General features: G+C 39.3%; 2 protein-coding genes across 4 annotated transcripts in view; one reads left to right on the forward strand and one right to left on the reverse strand.

Annotated features, from left to right (window-relative positions):
• NIP7 (nucleolar pre-rRNA processing protein NIP7) overlaps positions 1-16862 on the reverse strand; it is a 65386-nt gene that overhangs the window by 25031 nt on the left and 23493 nt on the right. The window lies entirely within an intron of this gene.
• Positions 1-16862, forward strand: part of TERF2 (telomeric repeat binding factor 2) — a 37460-nt gene that overhangs the window by 7984 nt on the left and 12614 nt on the right. For 2 of the 3 annotated variants that reach the window (XM_082862058.1, XM_082862060.1), the window contains exons 2-5: positions 6241-6822; positions 6931-7026; positions 7663-7793; positions 16447-16533. In XM_082862058.1, coding sequence (XP_082718184.1) covers positions 6324-6822; positions 6931-7026; positions 7663-7793; positions 16447-16533 — 813 coding nt within the window. In that variant the 5' untranslated portion in view covers positions 6241-6323. Of the gene's footprint in view, positions 1-5914; positions 6823-6930; positions 7027-7662; positions 7794-16446; positions 16534-16862 lie in introns of those variants that run through there. The other variant, XM_082862059.1, reaches the window with a different exon arrangement.

Genomic DNA, 16862 nt, shown 5'->3' on the forward strand with positions numbered 1-16862 from the left:
GTGTTTTTTTTTTTCCCATACATTTTAAATCATTCTTTTTCTCCTTGAAATCTATGTCTCCCACCAAATACTACTCTGAGGTAATATATTTTTATGTTTGAGAGTTCCTTATTCATCACCTTATTATTCTGCAACAATGTACAACTTAACCTTAAAAAATATATTATGCCCACAAGGCTCTAAATATCAACAATTTTCTTTGGGCTTAAGTTAGCATTATGATTATTAGTTATACATTAATAATATTGATCAAAGCAGCATAAAATTATTCCCACTGAAAATTCATCTCTTAATGAATAAAAGAGTAGTTAATGGGACCTTAGTTAGTCTTTTGAATTGTGCCTTTATTTACAACTAAACTCGGATTCTAAGCTAGTATCATACATCACAGTAAAATTTAAATGGTAATGCCTTATCTTTTGCAAAGTGAGAGAAAGATGATTGGGACAGGGAAACACTCAGGATCTCTGACCTTGGTGTGTTCTCAGATAGATTAGTTTTAAGAATGAGAACACATGAAGGCTGATCCCTCTTGAAAAGGCTTCATGCCCAAGGATACATGTAATTCCAGTTTGAAAACCTCCAGTTTAGAGTGCGATGGAGATGGAATTCTAACCCAGGTATGTCTGACTCCCAGCCTAGATTCTTTCAACCTGCCCCATACAATCATAATTTATTCCTTATCACTTGGGCTTGAAAAACCATTTCAGAAGAATTTATTTGCAGGGCATGGGGTGGTGGTGGGACTATAGAAATAATACATAACCATTGCTCAGAATTAAAATATAGTGTCATTATTTTTACATGTTGGTCGCCCCCATCCAGACCTTGAACTCCTTGAAGGCAAGATTACTGTTTTATCTACAGAGTTGTATCCCTAGAACCTACAGAGCTTCTACTCACAAAATAGGACCTCAATAAACATAGAGCAAATGCCCATGGAGAACAAGACCATTTTCGAGTCTCTGACCTGCATGGATAAGGGACCCAGATTTGAAGAGGTGAAGCCAATGAGTAGCTCGGCTTTGCAGTTTAAGCTTCCCATTGTTTCCAACAGTTCCTTCCTCCATTCTTGGTTACAGAGAGTGTTTTCCCAAGCTAACATCCAATGCTTGGTGCCCTTGGCTTCAAGACACTTCCCTCGTTTAGCCTCCCAACTAGATTGCCTCTAATTCCACCTCAATGCCCCCCTCTATTGAATTTCTGTCACTCTCACTGCTGACCACAGAGAACTTTGGCCTGGGGGGGTTGGGAGGGACTAGCTAGGTGTGTGCTTGACACAAACGTCCCATGTGCTGAATCAAAAGGCCTGAAGAACTCCAGTCCACGCTGGGCTTCATTCCCTCTTGCTGTTCTCCAGCCCACAGAAGCCAGAACAGTATTTTGCAGAACTTTAGCACTCACATGTCACCTTCACAATATTTGGTACCTCCACAGGCCACCTGTACTCACATCACATTTTCTTTATATTACTCACTTTTTTTTAACCTAAATACCTACTCAAGCTTTGTTCTGAGCAATAATATCCAACAGTAACAGGCTTGATTGATATATACATATTTCAAGTGCATGTTTTCAAAAATTCATCATTATTAATATTTTTAATGTTGGTGCACCATGCAAGACAATCTCATGTAACGTCTGACAGAAAATGCTGTCCTAGACAGGAAGTTAGACTCTGGAGCTCTCTTGAGCTTCTTCTATGAGTCAGGCACCATACTAAGGCTTCATAAAAGATAACATTATTGGAGATCTTTTCCCCCTACTCATTGTAGAAAATTAGGAAAACATAGAAAAGTCTAAGGAAGAAAAACTTGAAATCTCTTGTCATTCTATCTTGGTTAATAGCAAACATATCTGGATCTAAAATCTGACTCAAACATACTCATTATGATATCTTAGACAAGTCACTTAACCTCCTGGAGTCTCAGTTTATTCATCTTTAACACTGGTAAAATGAGACCTCTTTTATAGGATTTTGGTGAAAATTAAATGAAATGACAGATGTAAGGCACCCTAGCATAGTAAGTAATAAATAGTGAATGTGCAAAAAAATTTTTATATGATTATTATTTCCATAACTTTGTTGTCACATTATATGTTTCTATCTTTTTCTCTTCTTATTATATCTTGAGCATGAAATAATCTTTGGGTCCATAATTATTTATTTATTTTATGGGGGGCATAATTTTTATTACCGAATAAAATTCCTTACTATGAATGACTTAGTTAATAATTTTATTATCAGATTGTTTCAGTTCTAATTTTTTGTACATAATAAGTAATCCTGTGATGAAAAATCCTTGTACTTAAATCTTGGTGCTCATTTATGATTTTTCCATAGGATAAGTTTCTAAAAAATGGAATTTTTATGGCTCTTGCTTTTTTTTTTCTTTTTTCTGAGTTGGTCTCCAGAAAAGTTGTACTGATTTACCTTCTCACCAGCACTGGCTGAAAGTGCCTGTTTCACAGCACCGTCCCTGACACTGGGTATTAGTTATTTGTTAGAACCTTACTGATTTAACTGGAATATATCAGGCATTGTTTATAGGCCTTATTTCATCTTCACCACAACCCTCTGAAGGGTCCATTTGGTAGCCTCTCATCCTTGATTGGGAAAACAAGGCTTCCAGAGGTTAAATTCTTACCCAAGCCAGTACAGGTATACATCGTTTTATTGTGGGTCACAGATATTGTGTTTTTGGCAAATTGAAGGTTTGTGGCAACCCTGTGTGGAGCAAGGCTACAGACACCATTTTCCCAAGAGCATTTGCTCACTTTGTTTCTCTGTGTCACATTTTGGTAATTCTTGCAATATTTCAAAATTTTTTATTGGCATTATATTTGTTATGGTGATCTTTGACGCTACTATTGCAAAGAGATTATGATTCACTGAAGGCTCAGAATGACAGCATTTTTTAGCAATGAAGTATAATTAAAGGGGACCTCCCTGGTGGTGCAGTGGTTAAGAATCCACCTGCCAATGCAGGGTACACAGGTTCGAGCCCTGGTCCAGGAAGATCCCACATGCCACAGAGCAACTAAGCACGTGTGCCACAGCTTCTGAGCCTGTGCTCTAGAGCCCTTGAGCCACAATTACTAAGCCCACATGTCACAACTACTGAAGCCCGCGTGCCTAGAGTCTGTGCTCCGCAACAAGAGAAGCTACCGCAATGAGAAGCCGGCGCGTCGCAACGAAGAGTAGCCCCCGCTCTCCGCAACTAGAGAAAGCACACGCGCAGCAACGAACACCCAACGCAGCCATAAATTAACAAATTAATTTAATAAAAGAATGCATTAAAAAAAGTATTATTAAAAAAAAGTATTATTAAACTAAGGTGGTTTTTTTTTGGCATAACGCTACGCACACTTAATAGATCACAGTATAGTGTAAACGTAACTTTTATATGCGCTGGGAAACCAAAAAATTCGTGTGACTTACTTCATTGCGGTGGTCTGGAACCAAACCTGCAACATCTCTGAGGTACTCCTGTTAAGTTGTTGGGCCAGGATACGCCTATTTGGTCCTTAACATGCTGACTGTGGCTTTTCCCCTATACCACACTGCCTCCTGCTGGTGCCCATGGAGAGGGCATGAAGCCCTGAAATTCCTCAAATCAGATTCCTTAGATGAGAGTTAGGTATTTGTGATAAGAAAGAGAGTGATGTTGGGACAACCATATAATGGTGGGACTTTGAAAAATGGGGAGAAAACTCATCAAGCTTTTCACTTAATATTTATGCAATTTATGTGAGTTATACCTTAACTTAAAAAAAAAGAAAAATGAGAAGATTTTTGATAGAGAAGAGGAGGAAAGACTTTTCAGGCAGGCAATGGCTGAGTTAATAAAAATAGCTCACACTTACTGAGTCCTCACAACAAGCCAAGCCCTTCACTAAGGGCACTGGAAATAGTAATTCATTTAAGTTTCATACAATCACCATGAGGTACCTCTATTATTTGTACTTGACACATGAGGAAACAGGGGCACAGAGATGGATAAGTAAGTAACTTGCTCAAAGTTACACGTCTAGCAAATGGAACAGTCAGGATCTGAGGCAGGTAATTTGGCTCCTGGTTAAGGCAGGCAGACTGGGATCACAAAGTAGCCACACTCACCAAAGATCTGTCAGACTGAGAGGCCTCTTCCCCTATTCTGGAATGTTCACCATACAAAGATTTTGTCAGATCAGGATACTGTACAGATTAAGGTCTGTGTCTAATTCATTCAAGGATCCATCATGTCATTTCACATCCTCACTGATGCTGTCACTTGCCCTCCTGAGTTGTCCTTTAGTGGCCCCAAACTTGATCTTTGCTGATTCTAGTCCAGTGGGGTTGGCAGAACAGCTTTTGAAGCTAGACCAGTTACTAGGCCTCCCATGGAGGGGGCACACCCACCCACCAGAAATGGGATTTCTCTATTTAGTCCAGATACTGGGTGGTGAATTCCAAGAGCATCAGAGATACCGATAGTTGGCTTACATCCTATATCCCCACTTCCTTCCTACACCACTGCAGGCCTATCCAGTCCTTTGGAAATGCCCCTTACTCACCCACTCTTCTGCCTGTGGAAGATATGGTAGATGTGGAAGATAGTGATACACACAATGAAGAAGTGGGGAACAGGCTCTCCAAGGTCAGTGTGGCAAATCCATCACAGAACTGCAAAGAAGTAAGTAAGGCTCAGGAACATGTCCAGTAAGGTGGAGGATGGAAGTGGATTTGGAACTGGGGTTGGACAAGAACAGACTTGAAAAGGAGAAAGGGACCTCTCCAGGCCTATCTACAAGGATAGAAAGGGACAAAAGAACTCAGGGAAATTATCCTGTGCAGTCATAAGATTATGTAGTCAGCTGTTCTGTATCTAGAAAATCAAGACACAAACATGTAAGAAATGGGAGGCAGCTGTAAGAATGTTCCTATTTGAGTAAATGTAGTTTGTTGGTGGACATGAAATTAAATTTCAGTAAATATAATTTGCTGGTGGTACAGTTTTTCAACATGTATCAAAATCCTTACGTGCCTACTCAATTCCATCCAACCTCAAGAAATGTGACAGGCCCTGGGCTAGGTTCTGGGATGCAGGGTAAAAAGGAAGACAGAGTACCAGCCCCCAAAGGAGCTAACTGTGAAGAACGTATTTCAGGAAGGGTGAAGTAGGAGGTGCTAAGGAGGGAGCAGCAAGGGGATTTAACCTAATCCAGAAAGTCAAGAAATGGTGAAATGTCTTCTAAGTGAGGCTTGAAGAACAGGAAGGATTCTGTTAGGCTGGAATGGACAAGATGAAGGCTCTGGGCAAATTGAGTAGTAGGTGAAAAGGAAATGATAGAAGTTGTATACACACACACACAAAACGTGAGCCCAAAATGAGGTTGGCAAATAGGCGAATTCTTCAAGCTTTATAAGTCATTTTAAGGAGTCTGCACAATGTTCAAAATAAAAGGGAAGAGTGAATGTTCTGATCCGTGTTCTACTGTGTATTCTTCAACTCAGTAATTCTACTTTAAGGAAATTATCCTAAGGAAACAATTATGAATTTCTGCAATGATACAGTTGGATGTTTCTAATATTGAGACTGTCTAGAATTGCAAAATTTTGAAATAACCTAAACGTCTTACAATAGTGGTTTAGATAAAGAAGACGTTGGTTCATCCATATATTGGAATGCTATGTAGCTGCTAAAGATACTGTAGAAAAAAAATTAATGACATGGAAAAATGCAAAATGAAGGTTATATAAAATATACATAGTATAATCTCAGTTTTGCGTGCGCGCACGCACACACACACACATACACACACACACACAAATAGGTATACAAGACATTGGAATGCTAGAAACCTAAATGCCAACTTACCTTTTCGTGTGGGATTATGGCTGATTTAAATGTTAACGTTTTGATTATTTTTTCTAAGTGTTCTAATGTGCTATTTTTGTAATTCAAAAACTATGTCTTAGAAAAAAGAATTTAAAAAAGAAAAAACAAAAATTTAAAAAGGGAAAAATTTTAAGAAAAAGAAAAACAATTTTTTTCTAATTATACGTCTTATATGTCTTAGAGGTTCCTGCGGTGCCGGCCATATTCTATTTCTTGACCTCGGCTGGGTTAACACTGGCCTTTTGCTTTACTTGTTAAAATGTAAACTTGTTTAATACAGTTTCCTCTCTGCATTTTACATTTCACGATTTTAAAAATGTTTAATAATTTATTTTATTTTTCAATATTTTATACACAGCCCAGCGTCTCTAGTATAGCGTTCCACAATTTCGGAGCAAAGTTGACACCTCCTACCGCCGTTGATTTACCCATCTGAGCAGCATGGACTTCAAGTCCCAGCAGGCATTGCGGCCGGCACACCGGGAACTACGGGGTCCAAGAGGAAGGCTGGGAGCGACCGGTCCTTGCCCTCCCAGAAGCCCGCGGGCGGCTCGGAACGCCGTCCGTATCATGGCCGCGGGAGCCGGGACGGCTGGCTCCGCTTCCGGCCCGGGCGTTGTGCGTGACCCGGCGGCGTCACAGTCGAAGAAGCGTCCCGGCAGGGAGGGCGCGCAGCGATCGGACGCGATGGCGGGAGGAGGCGGGAGCAGCGACAGCAGCGGGAGGGCTGCAGGCAGGCGGGCGTCCCGCAGTGGCGGGCGGGCTCGGCGGGGGCGCCACGCACCGAGGCTGGGGGGCTCCGCGGAGCGGGGCGCGGGGGAGGCGCGGCTGGAGGAGGCAGTCAACCGCTGGGTGCTCAAGTTCTACTTCCACGAGGCGCTGCGGGCCTTTCGGGGTAGCCGGTACGGGGACTTCAGGCAGATCCGGGACATCATGCAGGGTGAGGGCCGGGCCTGGGGAAGGAGGCTGGGGCTCCTGGGAAGGTGATCTGTGGGGCCCGAGTGTAGCGGCTGGGGGGTCGCCGAGCCAACAATGTCTTCTCTCCCAGCTTTGCTTGTCAGGCCCTTGGGGAAGGAGCATACCGTGTCTCGGCTGCTGCGGGTTATGCAGTGTCTGTCGCGCATTGAAGAAGGAGAAAATTTAGGTATGGCTATTTTTTATGTTCTTCTCTGGGCTTCACTTATTTAGGGTTACGTTGTTTTCAAACTTACATCCTAGACTGAAGGGTTCAGGGTTAAGGTGGGCTACTATGTTTCAATCACGGTGTTTATTCTCTGGCCTTAGTTTTCTCCACTTAGTATTCTCTTGGCTGCTTTTCTATGTTTTTTATTTCCTCCCACCTGTTTCTTGCTCGCCCCAACTTTGTTGCTTTGTAAAGTGAATTATGTGAAGATGGCCATTTTTCCTCCATAATAGAGTCTTTTTAAACTATGAGCACTTTTTTTTTCTTTTCCTAAATTGAACTTGACAGCTGTTTAGCAAAATGATCTTTAGTTTCTGGCCGTTTGTATCTGATCCTGCCATTTGAGATACAGATGCATGTGTTAAAAAATAACTTTTTACCTGTCTTGAAAATTAGTCACTTGAAATTCATGGATTTGAATTTGGACCCTTAACATGTTTGTAAGCCTGTAGCCAGTATGTAAGCAAATTAAATGCAAATCTTACTATATTTGCATGTTTCTTTTCTATATATATATATACACATATATATATATGAACATAATTCTTCTGCTCTTTAGAAAATAGGTTAAAGTGAAAATTGTGCTCTTTGTCCTAGACTGTTCCTTTGATATGGAGGCTGAGCTCACACCACTGGAATCAGCTATCAATGTGCTGGAGATGATTAAAACGGAATTTACACTGACAGAGGCAGTGGTCGAATCCAGTAGAAAACTGGTCAAGGAGGCTGTAAGGCTCTATTTTAAATTTTTTTTTCTTTTACCAAAGATCAGAGGTCTTTGAGGCATCTGCTTATCTTTTTTGTGTGGGGTGGAGGACAAACAGGGATGGAGAGAGAGCAAGTGAGCAGAGCACACTCAGAACACATAACTCACACACATAGATGTTATTTCGAAAATCAGGTGACCCTTTCCTAGCCCAGACTTGGAAAGAACTGTTAATGGCTCAGCTTTTGTGATTTGGGTGGTCTCCCTTGTGGCCCTGGCAGGAGGGGCCACAGTACACAGGAAGTGAGTTGGCATTGAAGAATGACATTTTGTAGGTTATTATTACCATTCAGAGCAGCACTGTGAAAGGGCTAAAAGTAAATGGGCTAGGATCTTGTCACCCTTGTTTATTATAGACCAAGGAGAATAGCTGGTGCCTTGGGAAATGTGGGACTGCTTTGAGCTCTTTCATGCAATTGCAGAAAGAGGCTTAGGGAACATTCCCCTTGAACAGACAGAATCAGAGGTGCTGAGATATCAGCCATTTTGAAAAACAGTAGTGGTAGAAGGCTGGCGCAGGCAGTGTTCTCGACAAGAAAAAAGCTTGTAGAATGTCTAGGAATTTGGGACTGGAACTATGTCATGGCTCAGGTAGCTTCAAGTAGTGGAACTTATTTATATTTAAAACATTGAAGCAGCCATGGAAACCAGTCAGAAAAAGCTTTTTCTTCTCCAATAACCAAGGCTGGGGGTGTGGAAGCAGATGCAGAGGTGGGGACTGAAGGACAACAGCTCAGCATTGCCTTGGCGGTAAAAGTAAGGAAATTGGTAAGAAAAGATAACAGCACCTCATAAAAGGATGGGATCTTGGGGGTGGGGGCGGTAAGGGACAAAACCTTGTTTAGCAAAGACTTTCTGTCCCTTGGCTATGTGCTGGGTACTCAGACACCCTGTTTAAAAAAACAACAGTTAAAAAACTGTGTGTGGGGTGCAGATTATTCAGTTAAGGACCTTGGGCAGGAACTACTGTTGGACTTACAAAGAATGCTTAGGAAATTCCAATTCCAAGGAGGAACGATTACAAGAATAGATTTTTAGTATAGGTAAGTCAGGTTTGTGTTGGAGGTAAAATGCCAGAAAAGACATATTAGCAAGGGAGGAGAAATCCAGGGCTACTTGCAGAATAGCTAAGGATCTTTTGGATGGGAAGAAGTGGTACCAGTTCAGGGTACTTTATGTAACTACTGTTAAGTAGCCAGCTAATTCAGAAATGCAACTCCTCCAGAACACAAGGGGTATAGATCTGTCTTCTGCCTGCTCTTCTGGTAGAGTCTATGGGCTTTTATCTTTCAGTTGAATATTTATTATTTAAGTTCATAGATTAGTTTGGGGGCTTCATTAGGAAAAATCTATTAAGGAAAACCAGATTCCCTTAAAATAGTCAACCATTTTCTTATGTTGACTCCCTTCTGCTTTTTCATTTTCCACCAGGTACCAGATCTCTTGTTACTTACTATATTACTGTTGACTGCTGTGTAACAAATTAACCCCAAATTTAACAGCTTAAAACAATAAATATTATCTCTCAGTTTCCAAGAGTCAAGAAGCTGGTAGTGATTTAGCTGTGTTTCCTACTCGAGGTCTCTCGTGAGATGATAGTCAAGCTGCCTGCCAGGGTTGCAGTCATCTCAAGACTCAACCAGGACTGATGGGTCTGCTTCCATGCTCCCTCACATGGATGTTAGCAGGACTCACTTCCTCGCTGGCTGTTGGCTGGAGACTTCAGCTCCTCGGGCTCCTTAGGGCTACTTACAACGAGATAGCTTGCTTCCCCTAGAGGATCCCAGAGAACAAGAGCCCAAGACAGAAAGCTGTAGTCTTTATAAACTAATCTCAGAAGTGACATTACCACTTCTGCCATATGCTCTTGGCCACACAGACCTGACCAGCTGGAATTTGTGGGTGGAATCGCACTATGCAGGAGGTGGGTATCATTGGGAGCCATCTTAGAGGCTGGCTACCATAGTTACCTTGATATCCAAGTTATTAAATGATACTGTATCACATGTCTCTGATTTATTTTTTTAATTTCTCATTTAGTCATAGAATTTGTTACCTTGGAATGCCTCGGCTCATTGAAGCTTTTTGATGCGTTTTTAAGATCTCTAAAGTATCACAGCAATTTATCTTAAAGTTTATTAAATTTTTTAAAAAGCTTATCAAATAAGTTGTTTGTTAAGTTAGAGCTTCTCAATGTATGATCCAGGGATCTTTGCAGGTCTTCGGGACCCTTTCAGGGGTCAAAACTATCTTTACAATAATGCCAAAATGTTAGTTGAGGTTTTCAGTGCACTGACATTTACACTGATGATGCAAAAACAGTGACGGGTAAAAATTTCTGGTGCCTTAGCGTGACCGTGACCAAGGCAGTGGTAAATTGTACTGGTAGTCATTGTATTCTTCATTGCCACATGCTTGCAGTTTAAAAAAATAAAAAACAGCCAGTTTTAATTAAGAATGTCTTTGATGAAGCAGTAAAAATTACTAATTTTATTAAGTCTTGAGCAGACGTTTTTCCAGTATTTAGTCTGACAATATAGGAAGTTTTTCTGTAGCATTTCTGCTGCATACAAAAACATGATGGTTTTCTTCCCGATAAGTACTTGTGTGATTGAGTTGCATGCTGCTGATCTAGCTGCTTTTGTAATGGAGTACCATTTTTACTTGAAATAACTGACAAACTTTGGTTATTCAGATGTGGTAATCTGGCAGTCACTTCAAGGAGAACAAGTGACAGTATTTGTTGGCAGAGGTAAAATTCAAGCTTTCAGGTGAAAATTAGAATTTTGGAAAACTTATATTCATGTGCTTGGTAGCTTCCCAATATTCAGACTTTTCTGATATGATTGATGGTGATATTAACAACTGTGATTTAAAAAAGATTTTTAATGAATGTATCAACATTTGGAAGATCATGACTCAGTAAACCACTAATTTCCAAATGATCGATGAATTGTACTGCAAAATCATTCATGGGTAACAGATCCATTAAAAGTGCAAGACAGACTAACAGATTTTAATGTAATAACGATGAAGAGTTCACTTGCCAAAGTTTGGTGTAGAGTCAAAGAAGAATGTCCACATTTTCTGAAAGAGCTATTAAAATACTACTCCCTTTTCCAACTTTATATCTGTGTGAGGCCAGATTTTTTAATATATTTCAACCAAAACAACATATCACAACAGAAGAAATGCAGAAGCAGATATGAGAATACCATCTTTCTTCTATTAAACCAGGTATTAAGGAGATTTGGAAAAATGTAAAACAATACCACCCTTCTCATTAAACTTTTATTAAATAAGTAATTTTTCATAAAGATATGTTATTTATGTTAACCTGTAATGAGTTTGTTATTTTTTAATGAATTAATAAATATTTAAAATTTTTCTCAGTTTTATATTTCTAATACAGTGAATACAACGGATATAACCCACATAAACAAAAGCTCTTTGGGGTCCTCATTAACAGTTTACAGTATAAAGAAAGAATCCTGAGACCAAAAAGTTTGAGAATTGCTTCTGTAAGCTGATAATAATATTGAGACTACATTGGTTTTCTTTTCATAACTAAAAGAGAGATGCCTCAGATTTCTGTGAACAGGAGAGAGTAACATATATGGCATGTTCTTGGGAAGCATTTAGGTGTTGCTTTTGCTGTGTACCTTTGGTAATAGCACCTTGATTTTCTTTGAGGACCTTACCACATTTGAGGGGCTGGTGCATCAGACACAATGTCTTGAAACTTTAATTCTTGAAACAAAAAGCTTGTCAAGGCTTTTTGAGCATCTGTGCTTCCCATAACAGCCTGGTTTCTTTGGTGAGTTTGCTTTTTTAGCCTTTCTTCATTTCTGTGAGTTTGGTTTTCTCTTCTTATGTCCTTTCTGGCCTTGCCTCTAACGTAAACCTGTCTCACCTATATTGAAAATCTGTGCTTGGAATTTCCCTTTTGTTTAAGTTAGCCAGAGACCATTGCTATTGCTTAGATGGTAAGAACCTTAACAGAAACATAAGAGAAGAAATTATACTTATTTCAAAAACTTTCAAGTTTTCAAAAAGCAAAGTTTGATCTCTTAAGAAACAAAAACAAATGAAAAAACTTCTCAGGAAATTAATGCATAGTTTTAAAAAAGCTCATAGTACAAACTTCGGAGGCAGACTTTCAATTAAGATTTTGAAAGCATTCACATTTCCTTTCTTGTTTCACAAATTAAACATAGTAGGAGAGCTGTGTTCCAGTTCTGGGAAAGATAGATAAGCATATTCTTCTTTCTTTTATTTATTTATTTTTGGCCACACCACATTGCATGTGGGATCTTAGTTCCCTGACCAGGGATCAAAACTGTGCCCCCTGCAGTGGAAGCACAGAGTCTTAACCATTGGACCCAGGGAAGCCCTTCTTCTGTCTTTCTTAATGCAAGTATAAATCCTGGACAGAATGAATGGAGAACTCAGAAATGTAAAGGGTAGTAAGCTAATGGAGAAGACCGGAATATGAAGGTCCACCAAACTGGTGATGAGTAGATTACCATTTTTTCCCTTTCCAGTATCACCAGGCCTGGACTTGAAGGATCCTGAAACCTGGAAGTGCACCCCAGGTGTGAATAGAAAGAACTCCAAGAGAGGCTCTCTCTGGTCTGAAGAGCAGGAAAGGGGATCTGCTAAGGATCAGAGAGGGTGGAAGAAATCTCGTTTTTTGGGTTTTTTTTTTTTCCTTTTTTCCCTTCTCTATCCTAGCACCCAGGCATTACTACACTGGTAGCAGCAGTGACCCAGTGATGACAGTGGCAGGAGAGCAGGCACCTAAACCTAAAGGAAGAGAAGCCCTTCTCTTTAGCAGTGGAGCTGTGACTCCCAGAACTTGAAGTGGATTCCATTCCTTTTTTTTTTTTACTGTCTATCCTGATGCTTAGTCCTGGATGCAGATGCAGTTAGTGTGTGGCAGAATAGGGAAACTAAAGCCCCAGGAATGCAAGGCTGGTTCAGTATTTGAAAATCAGTGAATGTAATTTACCCTGTTGGTCCAAAGGAAAAACCATATGGTCATATCAATTGAAGCAAAAAAACGTTTGACAAGATTCAACATTAGTTCATGGTAAAAACACTCAGCACACCAGGAATAGAAGGGAACTTCCTCAACCTGATAAAAGTCATCTACAAAAAAAACTACAGGTAACATAGTTAATGGTGAAGAATGGAATGCTTTGACCTTAAGATCCAAAATAAGGCAAAGGTGTCCGTTCTCACCACTTCCACTCTACATCATACCAGCAGACCTAGCCAGTGCAGTAAGTCAAGAAAAAGAAATAAAAGGCAACAGACTGGAAAACAAGGAATAAAATTGTCCCTTTTTCCAGATGACATGGCTATCCATACAGAAAATTCCATGGAATATACCAAAAAAGCTATAATAAGTAAGTTTAGCCAGACTGCAGGATACAAGATCAACACATAAAATCAATCATATTTTCGTATGCTAGCAGTGAAATGAAATGAAAATGAAAATCTGCAATGAAATTACCAGAACAGTTATTTACAATAGCTCCAAAAAAGAAAAGGAAAATATGTATAAGTCTATGTGTAGGATCTGTATGTGGAAAACAACAAAATGCTGATGAAGAAATCACAACCTATTAAATGGAAAGACATACCCTGTTCATGGATTGGAAGACCTAATATAGTTAAGATGTCAGTTCTCTCCAATTAATCTATGGATTTAATGTAATTCTAATCACAATCTCAGCAGGATTTTCTGTCGATACTGATTCTAAAAGACATATGGTAAGGTTAAAAAAAAGACTAAAATAACGAAAACAATTTTGTAAAAGAAGAATGAAGCTGGAGGACTCACTACCCAATTTTAAGAATTACTATAAAGCTACAGTACTCGTGACTGTAGATATATAGATTCGTGGAACAGAAGAGAGAGTCCAGAAATAGACCCACACAAATATGACTGATCAATTTTTAACAAAAAATATGAAGGCATTTCAATGGAAAAAGATATTCAACGGAAAAAGGATAGTCTTCAACAACTGGAATTAAAACAATTGGATGTCCCTATGCAAAAAATAAATGAACTTTGACCTAAAACTCATACCAAAATTGATTCAAAGTGGATCACAATCTGAATGTAAAATGTAAAGCTATAAAACTTTTAGAAGAAAACTTGAAAAAAAAAATCTTCATGTCCTGGACTTAGGCTAAAAAGTTTTTAGATATGACACTAAAAGCAAGATCTGCAAGAGCATAAAGTGGACTTCATCAAAATTAAAACTTTTGTTCTGAGAAAAACACTGTTCAGAGAATGAACTCTCAAAATGAACAAGAAAACAAACACGACTATTTTAAAAAAACAACCAAAGAGAATACACAGATAGCAAATAAGCACATGAAAAGATGCTCATCATTTAGTCAATAGGGAAATACAAATTAAAACCACAGAGAATACTGGGACATACCTATGAGAGTGGCTAAACTTTAAAAACTACTAACACTAACAAGTGCTAGTGTGAATGTGGAGCAACTGGAACCCTCATACATTGCTGATGGGGTGCAGAATGGTATAGCCATTCAAGAAAACAGTTTGGCCATTTCTTATAAACATGCATTTTCCAAATGACCCAGCAGTCCCACCCCTGGGTATTTACCTTAGAGAAATGAAGTTATGGTCACACCAAAATCTGTACATAAATGTTTTAACACCTCTATTCATAATCACCAGAATTGCAGACCACCCAACTGTTTTTCCAGTGGGTGAATGGATAAACAAACTGGTACATCCATACAACAGAACACTGCTTCATCAATAAGGTAGCAGGAACTACTGATAATGCAACAATACAGATAGATCTCCAGGACATTATACTGAGGGAAAGAAGCTAGACTCAAGGCTACATCCTTTAAAAATTAAGCTGTGTGATTTCATATATACTGTATGATTCCATTTATATGACATTCTGAAGAGATGAAACAGTGAAAAGATCAGGGGTTAGGGATGGGGAGGAGGTGACTACAGAGTGCAGCACAAGGGAGGTTTATTTGATCCAAGGTTTTTGGTATCATTGTGGTGGTTACAGAAGTTGATACATGTGTTAGAACAGTATGCCAAAAAAGTTAATTTTACTTTATGCAAGTTAAATAACATTTTAAAACGTAATAGGACCTGGGACTTCCCTGGCGGTCCAGTGGTTAAGACTGCCTTCCAATGCGGGAAGTGTGGGTTCGATCCCTGGTTGGGGACCTAAGATTCCAGTGCCTCGTGGCCAAAGAACCAAAACATAAAACAGAAGCAATATAGTAGCAAATTCAATAAAGACTTTAAAAATGGTCCACATCAAAAAAAATCTTTAAAAAAAACCAATGTAATAGGACCTAAACGATTTATAAAAAGTAAAACCTTTGTATGCTTCAAGAAGACAAGTATAGTCTTAGTATAGTTTTTCTGCTGAAAATGATGTAAAAGTGAATATGATGATCTGATTAAAATGAAAAGACTTATTTACTTTGTTCCCTCCCTGGCAGTAGGAACTTAGTGTTGTGCCTGCTCTCCAGAAGCGTTTGACACCAGTTTCCTTTGCCCTGTGTGGCTGTGTTCAGCAGTGGAGGACAGAAGCACCAGAGAGTTGTACTTTCTGAATTCCCTTGCTAGTCCTCCTTCTCTTGGTCTGTATGTTTCTCCTTAAATTCTTCCCTGTGAAGACTGAAAATATCTATGGACCAGTTTTTCTTCCCTTTTTCGTGTGTGAGATAGGTTTCTTTGAGACTGGATTTAAGGTAGCTACTTTATCCTGTTAGATAACTCCAGGTGGTCCCAATTTTTCCTTTTCTAATTTTTAAAAAAAGTGCACATATGTTTTTTAAATATCCTTTTTAATTTTCAGTCACTGTTATTTGCCCTCTACATATGTTCTCTTGGGGGGTCTTGACGAAAGGATTCTCCTTTTCCTCTGTGGCTGATGAGAGACCTTCTCATCCTACCTGAAACTTTGTCCTTTCTTTGCTGCTTGTGGCTGAGCTGGGTTTGTTTGTCTCAGCAATTCCCTGCACACTTTAACTGGAGTTGGCCCGCTGGGGTTTACAGTATGAGAGGCTGTGCTGGTTCTCCTAGCGAACTGGCCTCAGGCCTTTCCTGAATGGAACTAGCAGAACTCTGTGGTCAGCAAATTATTCCCCTCCCCCCCACCCCACAGTATCTCCTCCTCTCATTCCCCCCATTACATCAAAGCTTTTGCATCCAAAAAGAACAAAACCAGTTGTTCTGGGGACCTGGGATGACTCCTGTCCATTTTGCCTTTCCTTAGGAAGCCCTATTCAGATTGAGTAAATGTCTGTAATCCAGGAGATCAGATTTTGCTTTATCAGCTATTTTTTTTTAAAATCCAATGTAATGTTGAAAATCTACTACCTTACACATTGAAAGAGCGTACGGTTGTTCATACGCTTGAATAATAATTGTTAGTTTTTAAATACAGGAATTTGATAGAATGTGAAAAAGTTCTTGGGTATGTAAGACTCAGTTTTACTTTTTAGTTGAGCTTATTTTGATATTTGATATTCTAATTATACCTTTCATTATTACAACCGTTTTAAAAAAAGTCTTTTTCCCCCTTTTGTAGGCAGTCATTATTTGTATCAAAAACAAAGAATTTGAAAAGGCTTCAAAAATTTTGAAAAAACATATGTCCAAGGACCCCACAACTCAGGTAAATTTGATATATTTTTGCTCCCGTGACCTAAATCCAGCTCATTGCCTTTTGTGGGGAAACAGGGAAAGGGTTCTCAGTCAGGAATGTTATCTAAATATTCGCCTTTAAATATTCAGCACCTTGAGCATGTTGCCTTTTATCCCGGATAACTTACTGTTAGAATGGCATTTCAAAAATTTGTTTGAAAATTTTACATAAATCATTTACTTGCCCATTACTGTCAGCTTTCTGACAGAACTTTAGTGATCAGCACTGGTATTAACACTTCTGACTTTACATAAACATTGATCCTGCAGACTTGAGAATCTGCCTTGGTGAGGACTTAT

This window comes from Leucopleurus acutus (assembly GCF_964270905.1).
Source record: "Leucopleurus acutus genome assembly, chromosome: 20".
Lineage (NCBI taxonomy): Eukaryota > Metazoa > Chordata > Mammalia > Artiodactyla > Delphinidae > Leucopleurus > Leucopleurus acutus.